Source organism: Eulemur rufifrons, chromosome 14 (assembly GCF_041146395.1).
Source record: "Eulemur rufifrons isolate Redbay chromosome 14, OSU_ERuf_1, whole genome shotgun sequence".
Classification (NCBI taxonomy): domain Eukaryota; kingdom Metazoa; phylum Chordata; class Mammalia; order Primates; family Lemuridae; genus Eulemur; species Eulemur rufifrons.
In genome coordinates, this window is record NC_090996.1 from 21,385,184 (window position 1) to 21,412,668 (window position 27,485).

The 27,485-nt window shown below is 41.9% G+C and overlaps 1 protein-coding gene across 2 annotated transcripts in view; it reads left to right on the top strand.

Moving 5' to 3' along the window:
- USP31 (ubiquitin specific peptidase 31) overlaps positions 1-22,870 on the top strand; it is a 53,753-nt gene extending 30,883 nt beyond the window's left edge. The window contains exons 7-16 of one of the 2 annotated variants that reach the window (XM_069485969.1): positions 1,801-1,981; positions 4,372-4,483; positions 5,012-5,106; positions 5,706-5,783; positions 6,403-6,532; positions 8,847-8,966; positions 11,286-11,511; positions 16,799-16,957; positions 18,807-18,959; positions 21,058-22,870. In XM_069485969.1, the coding sequence (XP_069342070.1) occupies positions 1,801-1,981; positions 4,372-4,483; positions 5,012-5,106; positions 5,706-5,783; positions 6,403-6,532; positions 8,847-8,966; positions 11,286-11,511; positions 16,799-16,957; positions 18,807-18,959; positions 21,058-22,628 (2,825 nt within the window). In that variant the 3' untranslated portion in view covers positions 22,629-22,870. The remainder of the gene's footprint in view (positions 1-1,800; positions 1,982-4,371; positions 4,484-5,011; positions 5,107-5,705; positions 5,784-6,402; positions 6,533-8,846; positions 8,967-11,285; positions 11,512-16,798; positions 16,958-18,806; positions 18,960-21,057) is intronic. The other variant, XM_069485970.1, reaches the window with a different exon arrangement.
- The last annotated feature ends 4,615 nt before the right edge of the window (positions 22,871-27,485 follow it).

Sequence of the window (27,485 nt, forward strand, 5' to 3'; positions counted from 1 at the left end):
TTTTAAAATTTGTCAATTGAAAGGATAAATAGAGCACAAAATATAAACAAATACGTAAGCGTAAGGAAAATGAAAACAAATTTTAAACATCTAAGAATAAATAAATGTAATTAAGAGCTATTTTAGATAGCAAGGAAAATAGAAAATACATATAAAAACCTCTGGAAGACAGCCAAAATAGTGCTTAGAGACTAAGTGCAGAGTTTTAAATACTTTATCAAACCATTAAAAGAGAAAAGAGAAAATTAAGCATTTAATTTTTGATTGTAGGGGGAAAAAGCCAACAAAGAAAAATAGGAGGAAAAGAATAAAAGTGAGAATTCTGGCAGTCCTCCTAGACTTGGTTTCTTAACCTACTTCCTGCTTCTGCTGTGTCTGTCTTTGTCTCCCACTTATGTTCAGAACGTCTTCTTTTGTCTTCATCTTCATCATCAGTTGTTTTTCTTGTTTCCAGCAAATCCTCATTTCCCTTCTTGCCAATACTGATCTTTCTGAGCCCTAAATCTGTTCTCTCTATGTTGAACAACTGACCCCTTACTGCCTATTGTACAAAAGATATAAAGATCATTGGAAACCAAGAATTGGGGAGGTTAGGAGGGGGTGGGGGTAAAAACTTGCCTATCAGGTACAGTGAACACCATTCTGGTGATGGGCACATTAAAAACCCTGACTTAAGCATTATACAAGGTATCCATGTAACAAACGTTTGTACCCCCTTAATATTTTGAAATTAAAAAAAATAAAATGGTTATGAAGTAAAATCTCTTCTTTTTGTGATTATGGTGTTTAAGCTTAAAAAGTTTTCTTCCTTCTGGCAGCTTGAAAAAGATTCAGTTTTTCCTTATTTCTAATTTGTGTGTGTGTTTTAAAACTCTATCTGGAATTTAAGTTGATATTAACTGTGTACCCATTATTTTAAATTGTTATAATGCTGAGATATCTTAATAGGCTCAGCAAGTCTTGTATTGCTGGAAATTCAGGTTATTGCCTGAATTCTGCTATGAATGCGTCTGTGTGAATCATTTTTATTTTATTCTCTTTCTGGTGTTACTTATGGCAGTGGTGGAAGGGGCTTCTTTTTTCTCTTCTCCAGTTAGGGTACCATTTCCGTAGGCTGTGCTTCCAAAAGATTAAAGAAATGAACAGATATTTAGCCAGGCATTTATTAACTTCCTACTAAGTGCAAGGTGTTGCGCTAGGTCCTGAATTGCTAGGTAGCTTTGATTGATGGGAATCTCTGGGGCATTTCTGAAGATCAGTACTGTGCCTGTCAAACTTACATTTTTGTTCACTTTAATGTGGGTTGATTCAGTCTCGTCGATTGTATTCATGTTGGCGTGTTCTTATAATGGCTCTGAGTCTAGTAAATGTAGTTCATCTTTTGTTTCTTGTAAGTTTGGCTCGGTAATCAGGGAGAAGAAACTGCTGTTGAACATTGAAGACCATTCCACATGTTCTTATTTTTTTAAAAATGTATTTGCTAGTTACATGGTCTCACTTTAAATTTTTTTGGTGGATCATTTTGGCAAACTTGCCCTTCTGAAATTATATCTAAGATTCACCGAAATGTAGAGTTTTTTAATTTTCAGTTTTTAAGGTAGGTAGGGCTAGTTTAAAAGAAATAATGGATGCTAAAGAAAGTATGTTAATGGCTACGTTAGTAATCTGAGTCTGTGTTCCTTGTTTTGGATTGCAGTTTAAATTACATTATTTTCTCTGTTGAGTAAATTTCTTTGTAACGAATGAATGAATGAAAAGAGTTTTGAGGGGATAAAATGAGTTGTTTTTATTCTATTTCAGGAATTCATTTAAATAACAATCTAAATCACTTGAAATTTGGCTTGGATCATCATAGACTATCTTCCACCACACAAACAGCAACAAAGCAAGGGAAAATGGATTTGCCCACCGCAAGAGCAAGAAGCGACAAGATTGTTCTGCTGGTGTGCAACCGAGCCTGCACCGGGCAGCAAGGGAAAAGGTAAAAACCAACTCATTTCCCAATAGGTACTGAGTCTTTGCAAGTCCAATATTGTTAAGCATTTTGAAAAATCTTTACTTTTAGTAGTTAATTTTTGATTCTGACATTTAGAAAAGTATATGTACAAATGAACCTGATTTGGGGAGTTGGGAGGGGGAGAATGTAAAATTAGGATGATAGAATATGGGTTAGAAAGGCTTAATTTAAAGGCTCATTTCATATGTATATTTTCAGTTTAGGCCTCCTCCTGGGGCTCTAGACCTATATATCCAGCTACTTTCTTGGCAGCTTTTTTTTTTTTTTTTTTTAACTCTTAACATATCTACTTGTATGGTACATGCCCCTCAGTCTTATGTCCCAAACTGAACTCATTATCTTTCCCTATAAAACTGGTTTTCCAGTATTTTCTGTCTTGGCAAATGACACCACTATTCATTCAGCTTCATAGGTCAGAAATCTGGGAGTTGGAAATCTCTGTCAAATCTGTCTGCTGCCCTCTCTAAGAATTTGTGAGTGTTTTAGACTATCTTTTAAAGTAACCATATCACAATAGTAATGTAACCTGAGTAATAACAAGAGACAGATATGTTTCAGGAAAAGAGGACTCTGTTTCTCATGTTTGTCGGGATAGCCTTTATATTAGCCTTTTAAAATTTTGTTTTGAAATAAGTTCCTTGCATGGTAAATAACGTAAATATAAAATGTGCTGATAAGTGTCTTTATGATTTCCATTAACACATATTTTGGTGTTTATAGTATGTTGGGCACTGTTCTAAACACCGGGATACGGCAGGGAACAAGATACACAGGGTCAGGGTCCTTAGAACTTACATTCCAGTTAGGACAGACTGACTATACACAAGTGAACACATTTAGCTTCAGACAGGCCTTTACCATGTTGAAGACATTAAAAGAGGCAAGTATGGTGGAGTGTGATGGTGGAGGGGCTGGCGAGACTACATTCAAAAGGTCAGGGCAGGTGTCCCTGAGGAGGTCACAGCTGGGCTGAGCCCTGGTGAGCTGTGTGGACATCCAGGGAAAGGACCCCATGGAGAGGGAACACCCAGTGCAAATGCACCAGGACTAGTGAGCTTGGCATGACTGGGGCATAGAAGGGATGAAATAAAGAGCCTGTGGAATCCCCTTCATGATGCTAGTCTCTTAAGAGTGAAGATGCTGCCTTATGAAAAATACGGTTCGATGGTTTACACGTGCTTGTAGCTCACTACACATCACAGTGGGTTTTAGGTAGAGAGGTTCACTGTCAAGGAATACTGTGAGTGAACAATTTGATGGTTGTTAGGAACTGGTTTCTTGGTGATCTTAGCACCTCTGCTTCTGCCTGGGCCTGAGTCAGAGTTCATCTGTTAGATCATTTGTTTGTTCGTTACCTATTTTCTAGGCATTGGATGTTTGGGCTACTAAGATAAATAAATCACAGTTCTTGCCATCAGATAATTCAGTCTGTTGGTGGAGGCAGAAACAGGCAGTGTTTATAGCACAGTACACACAGGGACCAAACCAACAGGATGCTTCTTGGAGGAGAATACCTCCGCTGGGTCTTCATGTGGATGAGTAGGAGGTAACCTGGAAGAAGAGTGAGAAGGATATTCCAAGCTGAGGGAATTCCCTGCACAAAGGCATGAATTTGTGAGAGTAGGGCACACTCAGGAAACAGTAAATAGGTTTGAATGACTGGGGCATGGATGAGAGTTGAGCGTAGGCTAGTGGTTTTCAACTTTGGCTACATTGAGAACCACCTGGGGAGCTTCTAAAACAAATCTCGTTGCTCAGGTCGCATTCCAGGCTGATTTCCTCAAAATCTCTGGGAGGTGGGGGCTGGATTTGGGCATCATTATTTTCTAAAGCTCCCTTGGTGATTTCAGTGTGGAGCTAAGGTCAAAATCCACAATACTGCCTCTGCTTCTCTAGGACCTGGTAGAGGCCAGATACCATTGGGCTAGGGTAGGAGTTGACTTTCAGTGTCACTTGCTTGGCAGTGGCTCCCTTATTGTCAGAGACTACCTGTCTGCTAGGCCTTCCAGTCCTATCTATTCCTCTGGCACCTAACCCCTTTTAGGTGTGACCCCTGCCGTTTTCTAGACTTGTGTCCACCCCCAGCTTCCTTACCATCTCCACTAATCCTATCCCCTTGTTGCCTAATACGATGACATCATACTTCCCTAGAAGACATTTTGGTGTATGAGCTAATAAATTTCATTTAGAAATCTAGGCTGTTCATGTCTTTATATTTCCTGTTTCTTTTATTTTGAGAACTGTGCTAAAACCAGTTATACTGTGATTCCATTTAAAAAGATCAAGAATAAAGGATTATAGCATTAAAGGAATTGCCATACTTTTAAGATGATTACAATGTTTGTGTGCTTTAGATTTGGACTGCCTTTTGTGCTGCACTTGGAGAAGACAATAGCATGGGACCTTCTGCAGAAGGAAATTTTGGAGAAGATGAAGTATTTCTTGAGGCCCACGGTCTGCATTCAGGTTTGTAAGCATTTTGATATTTGCAGCAAAACATGAATGTATACCCAGTAAAGAGCAATCATTGCAATGAAATTTGAATTTCTTGCGTTCAGACTTTCAAGACTGAGAATTTATCCCTCCTTTTATGAAAGGAGCTGGCCACTGCAAGGTTTTCCTTGAATTGCTGTGTATTCTTCTATAATATTTATCTAATAAGTTTAGTACATGATCAGCTTGAAGAGTATTCAGTAAAACATCTACCTGTATATTTAAAAAATTATTACTATGTTAAGATATCCGTGGAAGACCATTAAGTTAATGTTGAGCGAAAGCAATGTTACTTGTTTTGCATAACATATTTGATATGTAAATTGCATTTGGGTAAAGCATATTTAAAGTGTATTAAAGGAGTTTAACAACCTAACAATATTATACAGAAGCATTTTCAAAACAGTTTACTATACTTCTAATCTGTTTTGGAAATGCCACTGTGACACAGGTGCCCTTGAAGAGAAATTCAGCCTAATTCTCACTTAACATTTCACGCAGGTGTGCCCGTTTAGTTTGCGTGTGGTCAGTGTTGTGGGAATAACATACTTGCTGCCCCAGGAGGAGCAGCCCCTGTGCCACCCAACGGTAGAAAGGTAAAAAAAAAAAAACAAAAAAAACCACCTTCTAGAATTTCGCATATGCTCATATATGATTAATGATCCAAACTGTTGCACAGCGTAAAAAGGATTAGATGAGTAATATTAACTGAATGCCTAAAGAGTTTCTTAGGAGATGGCAATGAGCCGGTGAACTGGGGAGAGAGGTGGCCTTACAGAGGAAGGGTGCAGTTCAGACATGGGGGGGAGGTGGAGAGGTGTCATAGCAGATGTGTTTCCAGGGACTGTTGTCCAGTCTCTCTTTGGATGGGTGAGAAATTGGGCAAAAACTTGGAAAGGTCATAAAGAACATCTGAGAGAAATTGTGGGCAGCCTATAATATGATACTAAATTTCTTCCGATCTCTTTATTTCTATATTGGGCATTTTAATTTAAGGATTTTTCAGTCCACTTGGAACCTAGCTATTACATCTGTGGTTATGATGGTTTCACTAAAAACTTTTTCTGATGGGGAACTATGATGAAGATTTTCAGTAATCACATTATGATTTCAGGTAGGACATATCACATTTAAGTAAAACAATTTATTTAGGAAATAATATGTGGCTTCCTTCCCCCTTTCCCCCATTCTATAGGGCATTAAAATCCTGTGGACCAGGTGGTACTGCTCATGTGAAGTTAGTAGTAGAATGGGACAAGGAGACAAAAGATTTGTGAGTATTGTTTTACTTAGAATTTATAGAGTCATTGTTTTAATTATCATTTTAGGTAGTATACCTTTGATCTTTCAAATTAACTGAAACACAGTATTTCCTTTTGTTTCAGTATCCAGGTGTGTTGTTAAGCCTTTATTTAAGCAGTTTATTATTCCTTTCCTATACACTCTCTCTTCCCAATCTCAAAACCTTAGAACATTTATTCACTGCTGAGAGAGAAGCTATATATTCATTAACTACTATATAGGTCTGATTTCCTTTATTACATTTACTATAAATCATTTAAATCATTTATTACAGGCCCATTAATTCTGCTAAGCAATGTCAGGTGCATGCCCTTAGACATGAAGGACAAGAATATATGATTTAATCTGTATCAAGTTCACGGCCAGTCCCAGAAAAATCAACTCCAAGTCACTTCTTGAAACAACTTTGTATATGGAGAACTTTTCAAGAACATTTTGGAATGTGGCAAAGTTGGATCACTACTTTTGTTTTCTTACACGTTGATCTTTTTGATTATGAATTTATAGCTGTTTTTTTGAGCTGCAGTTTTATTTTTGTGTCTGTTTTGCAAGACATTCTCTGATAAATGCCCTTTCCCCTCTGATTGCAGCTTGTTTGTAAATACTGAAGATGAGTATATCCCTGATGCAGAAAGTGTCCGTCTGCAAAGAGAACGTCATCATCAGCCTCAAACCTGCACTTTATCTCAGTGTTTCCAACTCTACACCAAAGAGGAACGGGTAAGAGGTTGGGCAACATTTCTTGGGTGCCAAGGGTGGGAGGGAGGTAGGCATGGCACGATGATAGTGGAGAAACAAGTTATGCCCCGGACAACTCCCCATGATTTTACATTTACGTAGGTTCTGCACATGTAATGGGTGTCTTAGTGCTGTTGCTTTTAGGACTTTAACAAAAAGTTGTTCACGTTTCTAGAAAACCTTGGTTAATTGAAATGCTCTAGAAATAAACCTTTGTAGTTCATTCTTTTTGATGGTTAATGATCAGGTTTTTTTTTTTAATTAATACATTTGAAATTATTTTCCTTAGTAACTAAAACAGTGATTCTCAACTTTTTGATACTAAGAACATAGATGCGAGGACCTGTTTAAATTTAAGTTAATTAAAATTAAATAAGATAAATTCAGTTCCTTAGTTGCATTAGCCACATTTATGTGCTCAGTAAACACATGTTGCTAGTGGTTCCTGTGTTGAACAGTGCAGGTATAGACAGAAAGTAGACAGCAGTGATCCAACCACTTAGCAGATAATAGGGACTCAGTAAATATTTAAATGAATGGATGGACAGATAGGTGGATAAATAAACCTTTGTGGGTGGGGCCCAGGCCTTTCGTTGTCTTTATATACCTTGGAAAACCTTGACCGGAGTACGTGGAGTTCATCTATCTTGCATCAGTGTTTAGGATCATAATTTTGACTACTAGTTGTTACTCTTCACTCTTGTTTATAGGGAATCATGCAATTTCAGGACTGGAAGGAACTATGAAACTCCTTTGTTCTAATGGTTGGGCTCTTCTACCTAATTTCAAATAGGGGATTGTTCAGCCTCTGTTTGAACATCTTCTGTTATGAGGTGTTTGCCTACTCAAGACTTTTGACACACTGTTTTCTCTCTGGGATAGCTCTGATGGTGACAGAAATTAACCTGGAGTGTGTCCCCTGGTTACTGTGACCAACTGGTGTTCCCTCTCTGTAATTTACTAAAACTCAGCAGTCCTAATGTTCTTCTACTTATCCTTCAAATATTTGAAAATAGCTTTCATATTCTCACTTAGTCTTCTTTTCCCCAGGCTGTTCATAGTTCCTTTAACAATAGTTTTTCATAATACATGGTTTTTTTTTATTGTTGTTTATTTTTTGTTTTTTTCAGTTTTGGGCTCAATTTTTAAAGTAGTTGGCTTTGGGACTGGTTGATTGCAGACTTTGTTTGGCAGCTTGTCCTATTTAGCTTTTTAAAAAGAAAATTGACTTGGGAGATATTTGAGAATGGCACAAAGTTGAGAGGTGAGCAGATTTTCTAGATGACAGCATTGGTATTCTACAAAATATCTCACGGATTTAGAATGCTACCAAAATGCATTTTTCTGACTGTGCATCCTCAGACTCTGCTGGGTTTTCAATTTTGGTGTTTCCCTTAAAAATAGGCATTCCCCAAGATCCTGTCTGTGGCTCCTTTCTCTCCCAGCTCAGTGGGCATTGTCATCCTTTCCCAGAGCTTCCCTTACCTCATCATGTTGACAATCACAGATCTGATATATCCTCTGAACTCCAGAGTAGTTTAAATCTCTCACCTATCGACACCTCTGACATGTCCCCATCTTGAAATCCTTCCCTGCAGAGATGATGTATGTGAATTTGGGACCTCAGATTGACATTTAGTAAGTTCATGTTGATAGCAGGAGGGGGAGGACTGTTTAGAGCTGTTTAAAGCTTGGGGAGGAGAACGGTAAGGAGACTCGAAGTCCAGGGAGACTTGAAGTCCAGGGAGAGAAGGCATGAGGACTCTGAATTAAGGTGGTGTTTGTGGGCGTGGAGAAGTGGAGACAGGTGGGAGAAGTGGCAGAGAGATTTACTTTGGATGGACATGGAGCAGGAGGAAGAGGGAAGGGTTGGGGGTTTGGAGTAACCCTCTGTGTTCTGCGTTTGGTGGGTGGTGGTGTTATTTTCTGAGGTAGGACATACAGGAGGAAGAGGAGAAGGAAACCATGTTGATGGAAAGATGACAAGTTGAGTTTGGAGGTTTGGGAGGATGCTGAGTCTCTGCTTCTGTGACATCTAACATCCTTTATACAATATTTACCAAATTTAGCCACCCCTCTTTGAGGGGTAATCTATTCAGCAAACCAAAATCTATTTAGAGTTTGGTGACTGCTCTGGCCTCTTCAATTCTGCGATTCCATTGACTGCCATCATATGCGGTTTCCAGAGAGATTCTGAGTTGTACCATGCCCTGGCTGAGAAATTAGTCTGGCTGTCTCCCATAACAAGGTCTTGCATTGAGTGGCGCTTCATGGAAGTCATGCTTTCTGTTTTCAGCTTGCCCCAGATGATGCCTGGCGTTGCCCGCACTGTAAGCAACTGCAGCAGGGGAGCATTACGTTAAGCCTGTGGACGCTGCCTGACGTGCTTATTATACATCTGAAGAGATTTCGACAGGTAAGGAAATCCTCTGTAATAGGGAAAACATAGGGAAAAACCAGCCATGACCAGGTTTCTTATGCCCTCTGCTGATGGGCTAGGTGCAATTCTTTGGTGTCCCTGTTTCATCGACTCCTGTCTGTGTATGTTATAGACACACGTTTGCTCCTATATTTGGGGTTGCATTTTGTTCTTTCTCAGAGCAAAATTTGACCATCCTGTGACCCTTTAAATCATAAACATTTTAGTTCATATTGCCTTTGTTCTTGAAGGTTTGCTTTAGATTTGTAAATGTTGTGCCTAAATTTTGGTATGGTACTTTGGGATTAAAAAGAAAGTAAGTAGATATCCTTTCTGGGGGAGGCAGATTCTATTTCTGTCTAATGTAATTAATGAGTATTGTCCTGCTCCCAAGGAGCTGTTGTATAGTTGGGGAAGATGAATCATAAATATACAGAAAGAAAGTTTGCTTTGAGTTGTATTGCTTTGTGAGTCAGTTTTTCCAAAAAGGCTGTCTATTCCCTGAGGTTAGGATTGTCCCAGACAGCCCCGTTGTAAGAGGTAAATGGGAAGTAAATGTTGGCAGAGTCTGCGAGGCCTGATGCTAGGAAGGTTTGTACTGAAAGATGAGTAGGTGGGAGCAGGAATGCACTCATGGAATGGCAGAGGGAGCAGTGTGTGCAAAGCCTGGTGGCCTGAAGGAGCACAGCACATGCAAGAGGCTGAAAGGGCCAGCTAGGCTGGTGCTCCAGAGGGTGGGATGGTGGTGGGAATTGAGGTGGAAGAGATGGCGGAGGCTGGCTGTCCAAGCAGATCCTTGTAACAGAGTAGGATTCTGATGAAGGGTTGTAAGCAGAAAAGCAGCAGTACCAAATACACATTTTGAAAAGACCATTCTGGCTATTGTGTGAAGACCACATTAGAGGCTACAAGAATGAAGACAGGGAGACCTTGAAGGAGGCCATTGCAGTCATCCAGAGTGGGCTGCTAATGGCTTGAAACAGGGCTGTGGCAGTGGAGGTGGGGAGATGTGAATAGATTCAAGAGATGTTTAGGACTTGCGGAGGAAGCAGAGGTGTCAGCGTTGACACACACGATCCCCAGGGCCTGGACTTTCACGCAGAGGTTTGGGGTTCAGCTCTGATTGTAGTGAAGAGTGTGTATTGGGCTTCCCCCGTGTCCTTCCTTTGGGATCTGCAGGTGGAAAGGTGGTTGAGGGTTTGGATCCCAACCTTCTCTCTCTCCTTCCCCTGATGCAGACTGATGTCCTTTGCTTTCTGTTTCTTGGAAGGCACAGCATCGTCTTCCCAGCAACCCAGACTCAAACCTGCAGTGTGGTCTTTGACTGTCCCTCTCATCGAGGCAGTCACCTCCCCAACTTAATTGTGCCTCTTGATTGCCTCCTCATTCTTGCTGTTACCCTGCCAGTTCAGACTTTTTGTTGCTTTTCAGCTGGTTGCAATTGCAGTGTCCTTTAATTGATTTCTTAACCTCCATCGCTCTCCCCTTTCTAACATGCTTTACGCACTGCTTATAAGTTCTTCACCCACAACTCTGGTGACATCACCTCTACCATTAAAGCCTCAGTGCTTCCCCCTTAGCTATAAGAATAATATCCAAATTCTTCAGCCTGGCCTTTCTGACCATTCACAACCCATCCTCTCCTTCTTTTATGAACATTTTTCTTCCTTTAATAGATCCCTGCATAGCTCCTCGGGGTGGGCATATCCATGCCTGATTAATTTTTTAAAGTTCCCGTAGACACAGGAAACATTCAGTAAATACCTATTCAACTGATGGTTGGATTCTCCTATGGGTTTAATGGAAGATACAGATTAGCCAAGATTATCAAGTAGATGAATATATTAAGCTAAGTCAGTGTTAACTTTTAATGTACTTGTTGGAGGAGTTGGGAGTAAAGGGCCACTGCTTGTTGAATGGCTTTTCTGTGCCAGGCACTGTGGTTTGCCCTTCACATAGTTGGCACTCCATTAATTTTCATGCCTCTGTGATAGACGTATCAGGATGAATCATCTGAAATTGTCACTTTTGTAAGTCAGAAGCCTAAAAACCCTTTAATAGACAAGGAAATGAAGACTGAGGCTCATTTACCCCCTTTTATGTAGTTCCTCACTGGTTCCACTTTTCGTGATACTGAAACCTGTACCTCCAGACAGTTAGAACTATTTGTCTGTTTCCCTGTTTTGTTATGTGTCTTGGGAAACATCAGATAGGTAACTCAAACCACTTTATCTGATAGGATCCATATTCCACCCTAAACTGATCTGCCCTCTGTTTGCATTAAAATATCAGAACTTGTTTTTCTTCTTGCAACAGGAAGGAGACAGGCGTATGAAACTTCAGAACATGGTCAAGTTCCCCTTGACTGGCCTGGACATGACACCTCATGTGGTTAAGAGAAGCCAGAGCAGCTGGAGTTTGCCATCCCATTGGTCCCCATGGAGACGGCCCTATGGACTTGGAAGGGACCCTGAGGACTACATCTATGACCTGTATGCTGTGTGCAATCATCATGGCACCATGCAAGGGGGGCACTACACAGGTCTGCAGTGCGAGAGGCCGCGTGTCTGTGCTGGCGAGTCCTTCAGACGGGTTTGCTTGTGACAGAGTGACTTGGCTTTAGAGTCTCACTTTCCTTTCCAAGAGGCAGCGTGCCACCTGTGAGGGCAGTTTCCATCCTCTGGATCTCTGTCCAAGAGCAAATAAACTAAAATGCTTCCTTTTTTTCCTAAGTTGGATTATCCAGCGGTTGTCTGACTGGGGAATGGTGTGTGCAGATAACATTGTCTGGTCACCTGAGGGTTCACTCTTTGTTTACCTAACTTGCACTTTGTACTTTTTTGAGGTTCTGACTTCTTCCTTCTTTGGAAAGACTGTGAACCGCTTCTTTTTTTAAAAAAAATGGGGTCTTGCTGTGTTGCCCAGGATGGAGCGCAGTGGCTATTGACAGGTTTGATCATAGTTCACTACATCCTCAAAATCCTGGGCTCAAGTGATCTTCCTGCCTCAGCGTCCCAAGTAGCTGGTAGACAGGCACGCACCATTGCACCCGGCTTGTGGAACCACTTTCATAGTGTCTTTAAAATGACTTGGAAGAGTTTTTCTTTTTGTTTTAAGGTTATACTTTTCATTTGAGGCTCACTGCAGCCTCAAACTCCTGACCTCAAGTGATCCTCCCACCTTGGTCTCCTAAAGTGCTCGGATTACAGGCATGAGCCACTATGCCTGGCCACTTTTTCATTTATAAAAGTAACTATGTTCATCATACGAAATTTAGAGGCTGGAGGTGAAGCGAATACCATCACCTGTGAGCTTATGCAAAGATAGCTGTTGATAACATTTAAAAAAATTGTGATTAGAATATACATAACAAAATTTACCATTTTAACCATTTTTAAATATACAGTTCAGTGGCATTAAGTGTACGCACATTGTTGTGCAACCATCATCACTCTCCATCTGCAGAACTTTTTTCATCTTCCCAAATGGAAACTCTAGACCTCTTAAACACTGACTCTCCATTTCCCCCACCCCCAGCCCTGTCTACCACCATTCCACTTTCTGTCTCTATGAAATTGACCGCACTAGAGACCTCTTATAAATGGAATCATTCAGTATTTGTTCTTTTGTGACTGGTGTATTTCACTTAGCATAATGTTTTTAAGGTTCATCTACGTTGTAGCATGTGTCAAAATGTCTTTCCTTTTTAAGGCTGAATGATGTTCCATTGTGTTAAATATGTAGGTAACATTTTGATATCTCTAAGTTTTTGCCATTATTTTGCACTATGGTGATTATATTGGTGTGTTTTGTTTAGGTGAACATTTATTGAGCATCTCTAGCCTGCACTGGGCTCTATGACATCAGAGATGAATAGTTCCCAACCTCTATCTTCTGGGAGTGTAATCAAGTAGGCAGAGATGTAGGTACAAATACAATTTAAAAGGAGGAATGACATATAATAGGTTCTGTGGTGGAAGTGTGACCAGCGTGTAGAGGTGGGGACCAGAGGAGAAGAGGGGTCAGAGTGTGCTGGAGGGGTAGGAGAAGCTTTGGGATTAGTAACCTGCTGTCTGCGCTCTACCACCCGATGGGCCAGCGAGTGGGTAGATAGGTAAAAAATTCAGAATCAGAGAAGTGCAGTGAGGAATGAGTAGCATGTGTATGCATCTGTGTCCCCAGCTTCATACTTAGTATCGTAACATAAGTATTTTGATGTTGGCCCTTAATTTTTATAAACACTATGTTTAATGACCACAGAATATTTTGTTGATGTTATGTAACCATTCCCCATTGCTGGACATCTGTATTATTTCTGGTTTTTAACTTTTAATGTAACACTGTTAAATATCTTTGTGCATATTCACGTTTTCTAAATTTTAATTCGGTTAATTTCCTTGACATTGAGTCTAAGAAATGGAATTATTGGGTTAAGGGCATGCATGAGCCTTTTGGAGGCCAGGCGGATTGTAGGGCTTTGTCTGTTTACACGGTGGTGGATGTGAGGGTAATACTATTAATTTGGTTATCTGTATGGGTGGCCAGGACTTGAATTTCTGCATCCTTCACACTCAATGTATTACACATGTCTGCTTCCTAGGGAGTTTCTTTCTTCATTAATTCAGTGGTTTCTGTAAAACCCTAGAGAGCTAGTGCTGATCACTGATTGATACAGTGATAAATACATAGGTGGGGGTGAGGGGTGAGTGGGCTCTGCCAGTTGTGAAATCTGCTGGAAAATCCCTTTTCCAGCAGTTGGCCCCAAACTTCCCTCCCCATCAGCAAGATCCAGCCTCTGCATGCTCACTCCCTGGCCTGTGCTGTTCCCTCTCAGGAGAGCAGGGAGTCGGGGAAGATGACAGGATACAATGATCTTTTATTCTAAAAACTGTTTTAGTCAAGTTCTTTAAATATTTAGATGCTGCAGGCAGCAATTGTTTGTGAGAGGAACGATCCCAGCTTTGAGTGCATCTCATAATGGAATGGTTTGGATTGCCTCTGCTTGTGCCCGGAAGCACTTTCAAGGAGAAAAAGAAGATAGAGAAGTTTAAAAGGTGCCCTAAGATCACAGAAGACAAAAGTTAATTAATTGTTTAAATGTATTTTACCTTGTACTTTGGTTTAAACCAAATTTAAATGATAATATTTTATTTGGTGGCTTACATATGTTATATTTATATTTTATGGGGGCCACTTGTATCAATATTGTGTTTAGTCGGATTTTTGCTTTTGTGGCATTCTAGTCACACCTGTGTTCTTCGATACTGAGTCATGGAATTACGTACTCCTGGACTCTTAGAATGGAAGGGACTTAGAAATGACTTAATTTCACTAATTACCTGGTGTAGGAAATGCCTTTGCCAGCATCCCTGCTTCAGGTTCAGCTTTGGTAAAGAATGTATCTTCCATTTGTAACACCGTTTCTCATGAAAATATGGACTGGCTTGTTATGTGGTTTCCAGCAAGAAATTGTTGAGAAAAGTGGGACAGTGCTAGATTTTAGCATGTCATGATGTTCTTTATACAGAAAAGATTCTGGAAAATGCCCCAAAACCCTCAGCTACCTTGGAGACAGTACACTTTAGTAAAAGGAGCTTGGGTTAGAGGCCAGATACATTCTCCTAGTTCTGTGACCTTAGGCAGTGACATTACTCTAACTTGGCTACCACATTAGTGAGCCAGAAGTGATCGTGCCTCCCGCACGGGACTGTTCCCTGGGAGGTGCTCAGATATTTTCTGTATTATGTCCCCGTTCTCATGCTTAGGCCAGGCCATACCACTGCTTTTCTGGGATGTCAGATGTTTAGAGTCTTGGTTTAGAGAACATTTTAAATACTCAGCACTGTTGAATTGAAGATGCTCTGTTTTTAAGTTTTCATTTGGAATGTTTATTTTGATGTGTTCTTTCTTTTGCACTAGTGCTAGCTGTAGTTTCATGGTGTATGTTGGGCGAACTTGTGTAAAGATGCCAGAGCAGCGCTTCTCATACTCTCTGTGATAAAGAACTTGTTCTCCTCTACTTTAAAATTTCCAATCCTTCATGAACCAATACTTTTGTAAAAATACAATAAAAATTCTGCAGCAGTATCAGATTGCTGTAAAAGTTTTTAAATGCTTTTCTCCAATTTGGTGCTTCTCGTTGTGGGCTGGCTTCAGTCTGCGAGCCACAATTCGGGTAGCACTGGCCTAGAAAGTACTTCAGAAAATATAGGAAGGAAAGCGAGTAGAACTATTTTGTAAATACAGGTAGTTTACCCCTTCATGAGTTACTGTGCTGCCTTAGTTTCCACACTGTGACTGAGAGCAGACCATCCTGAAGAGAAAGTCTGAAACTAGTGCAAAGTTGTCACCTTGTCTTGGGCGTGTTCCCACCAGCAGCTCTGGTCCCACTCTGCACTTCAGAATAGCAGGTACATCACCAGCTGGGTCATTTGTACATCAAGCCTGGCCTGACACCACTGGCCAGACAATTCTTGTCTTTTTTTTTTTTTTATAGCTCCATTTGTTGCTTAACAGCCTCACTTCTCTCCTTTTCCGGTTGGTTCTGGCGACTTCTTGTCTACAAATGACCTCCCTCCCTACACTCATAGATTATAATTCTGCTCTTTAGGGGGATCCGTCTGGTGCAGCCCTGCCTTACCTGAGTCCCTTTGATAGCTTAAGGTGCCATAGTTGCAAAAGGAGTCGTGGCCTATTGAGGGATTCACTCCTGGTGGCTCCCAGGACCTGACGTGCCCTGTCTCTGGGGTCGTGCCGAGTCTGTTCCACCAGTCAGCTAAATACTCTGGCACTCATTCATTCTCACCCCAATAAATGGGTATTTTTAGAAAATGTGATAATAATGTACCTTTCTCCATCAAGCTTGTAACACCCCTTGGCGTATCCTTACAGGATGACTTGGCTTCATGAATTCCTTTGTATGCTCTTGCTCGTACTTGAACGCTCTTTATTTCTAGCTGAGGCTTAGAATTCGAACTGGAGAGAGGGTCTCCTGCGTTCGTGAGCTCCTCTGTTCTCAGTTTTCCAGGGAACTTCCATGGATCATTGTTTGTGCTACCCCCTGAGGGAAGCAGGTTAGAGGAGGGGTTTAAGTGCAAGTTCAAGGACTAGATAAGCTCAAAATGAGCTGGACTCTGCTATTCACCATCCACATGACCTTGCGCAAGCTGGTTCATCTTTTTCAGCCTGTGATAATTGGGAGTAATAATTGAACAAATCTCAGGATTGAATGAGATGCTTGGCACATAATAGGTGTTAAACAAATATTAGCTGCTGCTATTATTAATACGGTTATTTCTATTCATATTATTTTCTGTCTCTAATAGATTCTAAAATGTTACAACATGCTTAAATCAGGGTTTCTTAACCTTGGCACTGTTGACATTTTGGCTGGATAATTCTGTGTTGCGGGATGCTGTCCTGTGTATTGTAGGATGTTTAGCAGCATCCCTGGCCTCTACCCACTAGATGACAGTAGCACTCTCCACTCCCCCAGCCCCCAGTTGTGACAATAAAAAATGTCTCCATTCATTGCCACATGTCCCCTGCAGGGCAAAATTGTCCCTGGTTGAGACCCACTGGTTTAAGTATATTGTGTTTTCCAAGATGAAACAGGACTGCATCTACTTGGAATAGTTTGGAATTTCTTGAAACATTTTGCTTGAGTATGATATGGAATTTGGGATTTTTTAAAATCTCTTCCTATGTGACTTCATGCAGCCTTAAAAATTCTTGAATTAGTTATATGAGCCATAGAGATGGTGTCTGAGGGTGGAGTGGAATGGCAGGTTCAGCCTCCCTTGATACTAATGGTGGGCTCTTCTTGGCAGCCTACTGTAAGAACTCTGTGGATGGCCTCTGGTATTGCTTCGATGACAGCGATGTGCAGCAGCTGTCAGAAGATGAGGTCTGCACGCAGACGGCCTACATCCTCTTCTACCAGAGGCGGACAGCCATACCGTCATGGTCGGCCAACAGCTCAGTGGCAGGTGAGGCTGACTCTAGTTCTTGGGCAGTTTCTTGCCAGAGCAGAAGATTATAATTAATGGTCCAGAGGACCTCTCCAGGAGGTCTCATGACTCTGTAGGTTTAATCAGATTAATTCTCACATTTCCATTTAACCTGGAAACCAGAATGATTGCAATCAAGGAAATGGTGGAGTGTGAGAGCAGCTGTGGACCAGCAGAGTTCATGTGGGGGCGGGGGTGGGACCTGGCTCAGAGAGAGCTCTTGAGGTTTACTTGCAGTAATAAGTGCACGGACGAGCTGGAAAGCAGCATGGCATGCTACCCACTACTCTGACATCTGTCCCTCGGGTTACCCTGGAGCAAGGCCCATCTGAGCCATGAAGTTACCCTCTATGATATGGATGTAATAATAATACCTCCCTCATGGGGTCACTGTAGGATCCAGTTAGGCAAACGTATGTTGAAAGCATTTTGTAAAAGATAATGTACCACTAGTAGAAATAGTCCATTTTTCCAATCAGAAGATTGGCCTATTCTGTTAGGGGAGGGATTGACCACTGTAATAATATTTGTTAGCTTGCGTTCAGCTGAACCTGGCCTGTTGTGTTTAATAAACACAGGAACCGGTACTCACACATGCTGTGTATGCAGCCACACCTAATCCAAACAAGGGGATGCATGCTTCTTAATGTAGAGTTTGACTTTAAGAGAATATGACAGAGGACCGAAGCGTGGTAATGTGTGATCAGGTTAGCAAATATTAATCCCTGCTCCTCTCGAAGCTTGGAAGGGGTGAGTTCAAAGCAGCTAAATGGAAGCATCTCTTAAACAGAAAACCCCATCCAGTGTGTAGCTGGTCACTCACTCAAGAGAAAGGGGGGACTTGAATGTCATCATGCCTTCCCTCAGTGCTTGCTAGAGCCTGAGATATTCTCAGAAGCGACGCTGTCTTGAGGTCTACTTGAGAGAGTCATGCGTGCTGCTTCATGTACTCAATTTCAAGAGCAGTTTCTGTTGCCCTATTAAATATTTAAGGCCATCCCAGAAACAGGACAGATTGACATATAGCCATGCGTGCGTATGTGTGTTATTAATATTATGAAAATGGTTAAAAATTTCTGCAAAACAGGCTAAGAAAAAGTGTACTGTCACTTGCTCTCTTCTCCGTGTGTGTCAGAAATATTACTGCAAGTGTTTAGAACAGTGCCTGGCATGTAGGTGCTTGATAAGTATTTATAGAATGAATGTATGGATGATTGTCTATTCCATTCTCTTGCCAATTTTTTTAATTCTTTTTTTAAGACAAGGTTTCTACTGTCCCCCACATGGAGTGCAGTGGCATCGTCATAGCTCACTACAACCTCAAACTCCAGGGTTCAAGCGATCCTCCTGCCTCAGCTTCCCAAGTAGCTGGGACTACAAGTGTGAGACACCACGCTGGCTAATTTTTCTATTTTTTGTAGAGATGAGTTCTTGCTGTGTTGCTCAGGCTGGTCTCCAGCTCCTGGGCTCAAACAGTCCTCCTGCCTTGGCCTCCCACAGTGCTAGGATTATAGGAGTGAGCCACTGTGCCCGTCCTCTCTCGCCAGTTCTCAGGACTCAGACTTTGCATTATGAAGTATTCATCCCTGTACTTGCATTTTATTACTACAAGTACCACATGTGCGGGAGCCTGCCTTCCATTTTTGCATCTTAACTGAGGATGTTCAGGTAGACACGACACCACGTGGGGGCTGGGAATTAATGCCAGTCTCGGGGTGAGGACATCAGTCACTCCAGCTCAGCTCACAGCACCCTCACGAGGGTGTGTGCCGCACAGGCTGGCACGGGGACCCTGGCCTGACCTTTGTCCCCGCTTCCTCCTCGGCAGGCTCAACGAGTTCTTCCTTGTGTGAACACTGGGTGAGCCGGCTCCCAGGGAGCAAGCCGGCCAGCGTGACCTCTGCAGCTTCCTCCAGACGCACCTCCCTGGCCTCGCTCTCAGAGTCCGTGGAGATGGCTGGGGAGAGGAGTGAAGATGACGGTGGGTGTGGTCTTTGGTGACAGATTTCCAAAATGGTAACTCACAGACACAACAAAGGGTCCCTCAGGTTTAGGAGCTAAGTCCCAAGGACATTGCAGGAGAATTCAAAGAGAGTTCCAGAGGGTGGCGCTGCATAGCTTCAGGTTACAATCCTAAGAAGTAACATTTTACGTAAACTTGCGTTTCCTCTGTGACCCAGGACTTGTTCCTCCCACTTCATTATTTTCCATTCTTAAGGCCCAGTGTGGAGGCTGAACTCTGATTTATTCAGAGTGCTTTCTTAAACGTTCAGAATGGCTGCAAGGTGCTCAGAGAGGTTGTGCTTTGCCCCAGGCCGCCTGGTGAGAAGTCGCTGTTCCGGGCCTGGTGTGGAGGATCCTCCCCTTTCCACCACGGTGCTCTCTATGGAGGCAGCTGTGGCATGGTCCCTTTAGTACACAAACATCTAGAACAGAAACTGTTGCCTTCGCGTAGAGGTAGTTGTTAAGAATTTTGAAGAGAGTCATAATATAAAAACTTTGAAAATCTGATAAAAATTGAACTCTGCCTTTTTTTTTTTTTAGCTTTCACTTAACCACCTGAGTGATGGCAGGACAGACTTGAGTTCTGACAGGGACCCCAGGTGGTGTGGGAAGGATCAGGCAGCCAAAGTACGGGGAGCTGGAAGGAGGAGAGAGTGAGCTCAGCTTCTATAATGAGCACGGTGACTCATCTTTCAACAAGTCTCACTCCAGGGCCAACATTTCGATTGCTGTAATCTGCTTGTAGCCGTGATGGATAATTCTGGGAAAACGAAATGGAGTTAGAATTGCAGGAGATTGGAAGAAGAATGCCAGTTGAGGAGATCTGCACTATAGCTCTAGCTCTGCGACCTCTTCTGGCTTATTGCTTTATGTGTAAAATAAGGCTATTGGAATATAATTGCTACTCTCTTAGCTCCTCGAATTTTATGAAAAACTGACTAGAGGAACCCTTGCTTGTTTAGGTAGAGGTTATTTTCAACACAGACTTTAAACTTAGAGTTCACTGTCATTTTAACAAGAAGCCTAGATACGGTTTGCCCTGATCTATTTTTAAACAATGCAGTTGGTGAAATCAATATCCTCTCAAGCATCATCGTCATATAATGGTGCTGAGTGGTGCCCACAGAACAGAGCCTATCTCTAAGGATCTTAGACAGCATTTTATAAATACCACAGCTACAGTGTCAAGTACGTATGGAATTTAATTTAGAATATTTTCTTTGGAAGTTTTAAGCAACTCCCAGTAGGAGTGTATTGTTTTAATTATGAATATTTTCTTTGGAGGTTTTAAGTCACCCAGGATAGGAATGTATCATATCCAGGTCTCTTTAGTTCTTCGCACTGACCCACTTTTATAGTTGACAATTACGGGCCACCTTACATATGGCATTGAGTGGAGGTCAGGAGGTTATGGGTTCTGATATTAGCTCTGCCTTTAATTATTTGTGTAGTCTCAGTCAAGGACTTCACTTTTGTGAGCCTGAGATGTCCTTCAGTGAGGTAAAGAAGCTGGATCAATAGCTCACGTTTAGTGAGCATGGGTGGGGTGCTAGGTGCCCTGTTGGGCACAGGACTTTTAAGATTTTATTTAGTTCTCACAGTAGCCCTGTGAGTTAGATCAGGGGTCAGCAAAGTACAGCCCACAGGCCAAATACGGCCCGCTGCCTTTTTCGTGAATAAGGTTTTCTTGGACTGCAGCTGTACCCATTTGTTTCGGAGTCACCTGTGGTTGCTTTCATGCTGTGGTGGCAGAGTAGAGTGGTTGGCCAGCAAAGCCTAACGTATTTACTCTGGCCCTTCACGGGGAAAGTATGTTGAGTCCTGATGTAGAGGAAGCGGCCAAAGAGAATAGTTTGCTGATCTCTGAGTTAGAATGTCCCTGTTTTATAGATAAAGGGAACTGGGCTCAGAGAAGTTGAAGCCACACGAGTGCTCCTTGACCCCAGATGGGCTGGCACTGAAGGTCATGCTCCTATCATTCCATGGTTTACCTTTGTTGCATCTTCACTATCTCAAGATATTACTAGAATGTTTTTGTTAGTTTAGCTTAACAGTATTCTCTTTGCCGTGTTCAGGAGGCTTTTCAACTCGACCATTTGTGAGAAGTGTCCAGCGTCAGAGCTTGTCATCCAGATCTTCCGTCACCAGCCCCTTGGCCGTCAATGAAAATTGCATGAGACCTTCCTGGTCCCTGTCTGCTAAGCTGCAGATGCGCTCCAATTCTCCATCCCGATTCTCGGGGGACTCTCCAATTCACAGCTCTGCCTCCACCTTGGAGAAGATCGGGGAGGCAGTGGATGACAAGGTCTCCATCTCTTGCTTTGGTAGCTTGAGGAACCTTTCTAGCAGTTTCCAGGAACCAAGTGATAGTCACAGTCGTCGTGAGCACAAGTCTGTGGGCCGGGCCCCTCTGGCTGTCATGGAAGGTGTGTTCAGAGATGAATCAGACGCCTGCAAATTGAACTCCAGTGTTGCAGATACTCAGAGCAAACACTCCGCACAAGGGGATCACTTGCCCCCCGTCTCTGATCCATTTGACAACAATAACCAGATTGCTTATGTAGATCAGAGCGATTCTGTAGACAGCTCTCCAGTCAAAGAGGCGAAACCCGAGAGCCTCCCAGGCTCACTCAAAAAGAAACCAGAGAGCACAACCAAGAGATCCCCCAGTTCCAAAGGTGGTACTGAGTCAGATAAAAGCTTGCGGAAGGGGAGACCAGCCTTGGCAAGCCAAGAATCATCTCTTTCAAGTACATCTCCTTCTTCTCCTCTTCCTGTAAAAGTTTCTATAAAGCCTTCCCGCTCTCGAAGCAAAGCAGATTCTTCTTCCAGGGCCAGTGGAAGGCATTCATCCCCTGCCCTTGCCCAATCCAAAAAGGAGTCATCACCCAAATCCCAGGGCTCTGTGTCGTCTCCTTCACCACAGAAGCAGAAGTCAGCTCCTGCCCTCGCTTACGCTGCTTCTTCTACATCTGCCAAAAAAGCCTCGGGCCCTGCCACGAGGAGCCCCTTCCCTCCTGGGAAAAGCAGGACTTCAGACCGGAGCTTAAGCAGAGAGGGCTCTAGACAAAGCCTGGGTTCTGACAGAGCTAGCATCACCTCCACCTCCAAACCCAACTCCCCTCGGGTGAGCCAGGCCAGAGCTGGAGAGGGCAGAGGGGACGGGAAACACGTCAGGAGCTCCTCCATGGCCAGCCTGCGCTCACCCAGCACGAGCGTGAGGTCGGGTCTGAAGAGGGACAGCAAGTCTGAGGACAAGGGGCTGTCCTTCTTCAAGTCAGCCTTGAGACAGAAGGAAACCCGGCGGTCGACTGATCTTGGCAAGACAACCTTGCTCTCTAAAAAGGCCAGCGGGAGCTCTGTCAAGTCAGTCTGTAAGAATGCTGTGGACGACAAGGCAGAGAAGGGCCACCAGCCTCCAGGTTCCCAGCAGCCAAATGCAAATGCAGCTGGAAAAGAGCAGCTTGTCTCCAAGGACCCTGCTTCTGCTAAACATTCCCTGCTGTCCACTCGCAAATCCAAGTCTTCCCAGCTAGATTCTGGAGTTCCCCCATCCCCCGGTGGCAGGCAGTCTGCCGAGAAATCCTCAAAAAAGTTATCTTCTAGCATGCAAACCTCTGCACGGCCTTCTCAAAAACCTCAGTGATACTTCTGCAATCCAAGTGTTTTATCTGTAAAGATGTTTATTTATTTAGATCCCCTCCCCACCCACCAAAGCCCTCTATGCTTTTGTTTTGTATTTTTTGGGTCACGTGCCTGATGTGTGTATGTGCGCTCGTGCGTGTGTGTGTGTGTGTGTGTGTGTGTGTGTGAGAGAGAGAGAGGAGAATTCAATTGCAAATTGTTAAAAGCGTCGCCTTATTCTGCCATTGAACCAAATAACAGCCATAGGCAAAGCATTGATACCAAGCTAACTGGAATAATTGTAGATGATACCCTGGATGGTCCCTTTAGCAATTGTACATATTTCTTTCTAGAGAACTCTAATGACTTTCGTTGGACACGAGGGTTTTGAAACCTGTGAACCAGTTAAGCTATCATTAGTGTAGAGAAGGGTGAATTATTTGACTTGGGTTTCTTCTGAGCTGGATTTGTCCTTACTGTGGATTGTCAGTTGGCACCAGGAGCTCTAAAAACTGTGACGCTAACCATGAAACCAGTGGAGGGAAAAACGTTGCTTTCTGCACTTTCGCCCCATCTACCAGTCTTTGTAAAGGGCAATATTTTAACACTAATGTTTCTCAGGTATATACTCAGCTAGTCTAGGCTGGATGCCCATCAGTCAGTGGGTTAAAGAGGGAGGTGACATGTGGGTGACTGTGTCATTTTTCGTACTGCCACATACAGACATTCTGGAGGTAGAAACGAAGCCTTTCGCTACCTTCATGTCACAGAGATGTGTGTACCATCACCTGTCTTGACTTTTGGAATATGTCCTAGGAGGTGGCACATTGCATAGCCAGAAAGCCAGTCACTAGGAGCTAATTTTTTTTCCTTCTAAGTTTACTAGGTAAGGCTGTTCGGATTTTGCACTGTAGTAAGTAGAGGCGTTAACACCTTTGACAGATTCCTGGAAAAAAATGGATTTTTTCCTTCTCTGTTGTGCTTTTGTTCTGTTAGGCGTTGAAAGCTCCATGCTGCCCCGTGTCTGCATGCTCATGTTTCCTCGTCTGGTAACTTGGAGAAGAAAGAAATTACCTACTGCCAAAAGTCCATGATGGTACATTGAAGCGACCTGTGACAAAGTATTACATAGGCACTTCAGATTCTGCTTGTTAGTCTTAGTTGTAATGCTTTATAGTAACTCATTGGTTTCTTATTTGTGCTTAAGATTTAATCTTATGCCCAGAATTTACAAGCAGGATTTGGAGTATGTTCCATCTGGCAGTGTCAGTGCAAATTTCTTATCAAGGAAAAGTAGAATCTCACAATAATCTCACAGATAAGCAAAATACATAGTTTTTCAAGCTTTTTGGAGGTCTCCTGGCAATACTTTCCTGATGAATTTTTAGCTTTTTTTTTCTTTTTCTATTTTTTTTTTAATGTCAAGAGACTCACAGTCCTAATTCTCTTTGAATAGCATTTGTCACTTTGTCGTAAAATACAGCATGCTAGGTTTATGCGCTTTTAATATTAACTTTTTTTTGGTCATAAACTCTTGAAGTTCTTCCTGAACTCTTGGTGCACAGATCATTTATAATCTCCCTTTTCAGTATTGCTGTGTATGAAGAAACTATAACACAAATGCATGCATAGCTACGAATTCTGCACTGCCCCCTTTTTTCTTTTATTTTTGTTTCCAAGAATACCTCTTGGGAAATATTTTTAATAGGTTACTTTATTTTGCTGCTAATTTGAGCATTGGCCAGTAACTTGCAAGTCTGGAGGTCATTTATGTTGAGGGTAGCTGGAATTTTAGACCCTTGACAATAGTTAAGACTTACCTTTCTAGCCTTGTGAAAGTTACCATAGTGCTCTGTGTAATTCATTGAACATGAGCCTGTTGCCTGTGGCACTCAGTCTTGTCCTCAGCGCTTCCCTAGGTGTCCTCATTTTGTTGTCCAGATCTCGGTGGTCTCCCAGAGCAGCGTTGCTGTCCCCTGCTGCAGTACGACTGCAGTGGCTGCCTTCGATATTATCACTGCTTCCAACAGGCCTGATCAGTGTTTAGCCACGACTCTAGTTTTTTTGTATCGCTTTTATTTCTTGAAAAAGATGTACCAAATGTGAGATCATTGATATCAGGAATTGAATGTTTGTCTAGTTTGAACCTCTCATCTTTGTTTTATAGGTAGATCTCATTTGAAGTCTCCTATCTGAAGCTCTGAAACAGTCTTAGAATTATAGTTTGATTAGACAAAGGGCTTTAATAACTTTTTTTTTCTGGCTATAGTCAGTTAAGCATTAATAGGAAGTAGTTTAATTTTCACAATGGTAAATATTTTTATTCTTGAGTCCTCTAGGAATGGATTTTCTGTGATGTCTAGTGTCTTAAAAAAAAGCCTTCTACAAATTCCTTTACTTTTCCATGGGATCCAGAAATAAAATTTCAGTATCTATAAACTGTACGGCTGTGGAATTTAGTCCTTACTTCATATGTAATATAAAAAATCAGGAAGTATTACGGTATTGTCGAGGCATCTTTAAGCTATTATATTTCCTTAGTTGGTAAACAATGAAAATTTCATTATCCCTAACAACTAGGTACAACTTTAAGCCACAAAAAAGGATATTTTGCCCAAAAGTTTGGAGGTGCTCTTTGAGATGTGAGGTATCTTACAGGAAAATTGTCACTTGGTTCCATTCAGTTCTTTGGTAGGGTTAGGGACTTGGTGTGTGTTCTTTATTTTTCCAAGTGATACTTGGCTCAGTGAAGACGTATGTGCTTTGGGTTAAAGATTATCGGCTAAGGATGGCAGGCCTGGGTTTCTGGTTGACAACCAGGTGGCCCTGATGAGAGCAGTCATTTCCTGGTAGGCACAAAATAATCACCAACAATAGCGTTGCATCCGTGTTTGTTTACTTTTTAAAACAAGTTTTATTCTTGATTCCTCGTGAACATCCAGTGCACTGAGGCTGTTGTTCCTTAAGATGGCCCCGCACTTTGGCACCTTGCCTTTGTAATCCCTTAGGTAATGTAGAAGCACAAAGAAACCATTAAGCTCTGGTCATCTTAGACCATCTCCCATCTCTTATATTTTCTCATCCGAAAAGCAGCCTAACCAAGAGTAATAATTTGCTGGACCAATAGAAGTGGATGTGGGAGTAATTGCGGTGTGGTAAGATACTGTAATTATCTGTGAGGCCGCCTTACGCGCTTTTGCAGGTCATTCTTTCATCCTTCATTTATTCTGCAAATTCATTTAGGGCCTGTTTTGTGCTCAAAGGCAAGCAGAAAGCTTCAGGAATTTGCTGTAGCTAAGGAGCCCTGGGGACACGGTTGATCGAGCAGGGGATATGGTGATGTCCCCAGTAGAGTGACAGTTCTGAACAGAAAGATCAGATGGGTTCTGGCCAATCAGCTAAGGCTTGTGGTTCTCTTGAGCAAGTCTCTTCCGTCTGGAAACCAAAAGTGCCCTTCATTTTGGAGACATTTTACTCTTACATCCACTTTTTCAGACTGAGCTGTCTCTACTATTTAGGGGTTGAAAATCATTCCACGGTCACTTTACGTTAGAATTTGGTCATCTGTGTTTGCATGAGATGGAGGTAGGGATTTTGGGGGGCGGTTTGGGGGGAAAATTGTCATCCCTCTAAAATAACTATCATGAAAAAAATAGGGACAGTATGGAAAGGAACCAGTAGCAGCAGCCTTTAGGGAAAATGGAGCAGGGAAGAGCTGTGAACAAAGCTCATTTACTTCAAATAAATGTGTTTTTAAAAGATGGGCATCTGATGTTAAATTCCATTCCGAGAAATTACCGAACAGCTGAAGTTAATTGTTCCCTATGTAGGTTATGATAATTATTGGATACAAAGATAACCAGTGTTTCTGGGTTGGATTTTTGAGATAGTGTGCAAAATCATAAGCACAGTTTTAATAAAACGCATATTCTGGAGGCGCGTGGAACTTTGTCTTATTTGGAGTTGAGAGGGGCAAAATTTGCAGACAAAAACCAGTGCCTATCATAAACACAAAAAGCTGTTACTGTGTGGGCTGTCTCTGTCTTTAATTTCATAAAGGGTACACTATTGTTAAACCCGACTACGTATTTTGAGGAGAAATGCAAATGCTTTTATTTAAATGACCACTCATTGTCTCACACTGCCTTTTGATCAACTTTCAGAGTGTTTATTTTTGCAGCTGCATTTTGAGCATGACTAATCATTTTCTTCCCCATCTAATGAAAACAATTTTGCATGGCCTCCACATAACTCAGAAAGCATGCTCTGACTACCTATGCAAGCAACTAAGTAAAACATAGAGACGACACTAAATGTTAAGTTTTAAAAAAAGATAACTTTTAGATCATGGAGCTCTATTTTTAAATTTGTAATTTTTAAAATGTGGCTTAATCATTAGTGTAGAAGAGCATGAATGTGATTTCTTGTTTTGCTCTGCATATATTTCTCTTCGCTGATTGTTTTGATCATTGGGGAGAACGTGCAAAAATAAGTATTTTGCAAGCAGGAATGGAATTGGATATGTCAAACATACATTGTTGGTGTATATACTGTATTTAGCCTGAAGACTTTCCTAAAGTATTTTGTTCTACAAATAACCTGCCATTTTTCTATGGATTTTAATTTTTTATATCTCCTAGGATTCCTATTGTGGTCACAAGGAAAGAATGTGGCTTCAAATAGTGCTAACAGTTTTGAAATGTTTTTGTAGAGACTTAGAGCTGTTTTGGAAAACTTTAGAGCTTCCCAACTACTGGTCACAATAAGGCTAAGCCCGTGGAATTTATGGTAGTGTTGTACAGTGGATTAGGTTCTAGATCCATCTCACATTCATTTCAAACCAGTGTTTCCCAGTTTTGGGGAGGAAGGGGGTTCATAG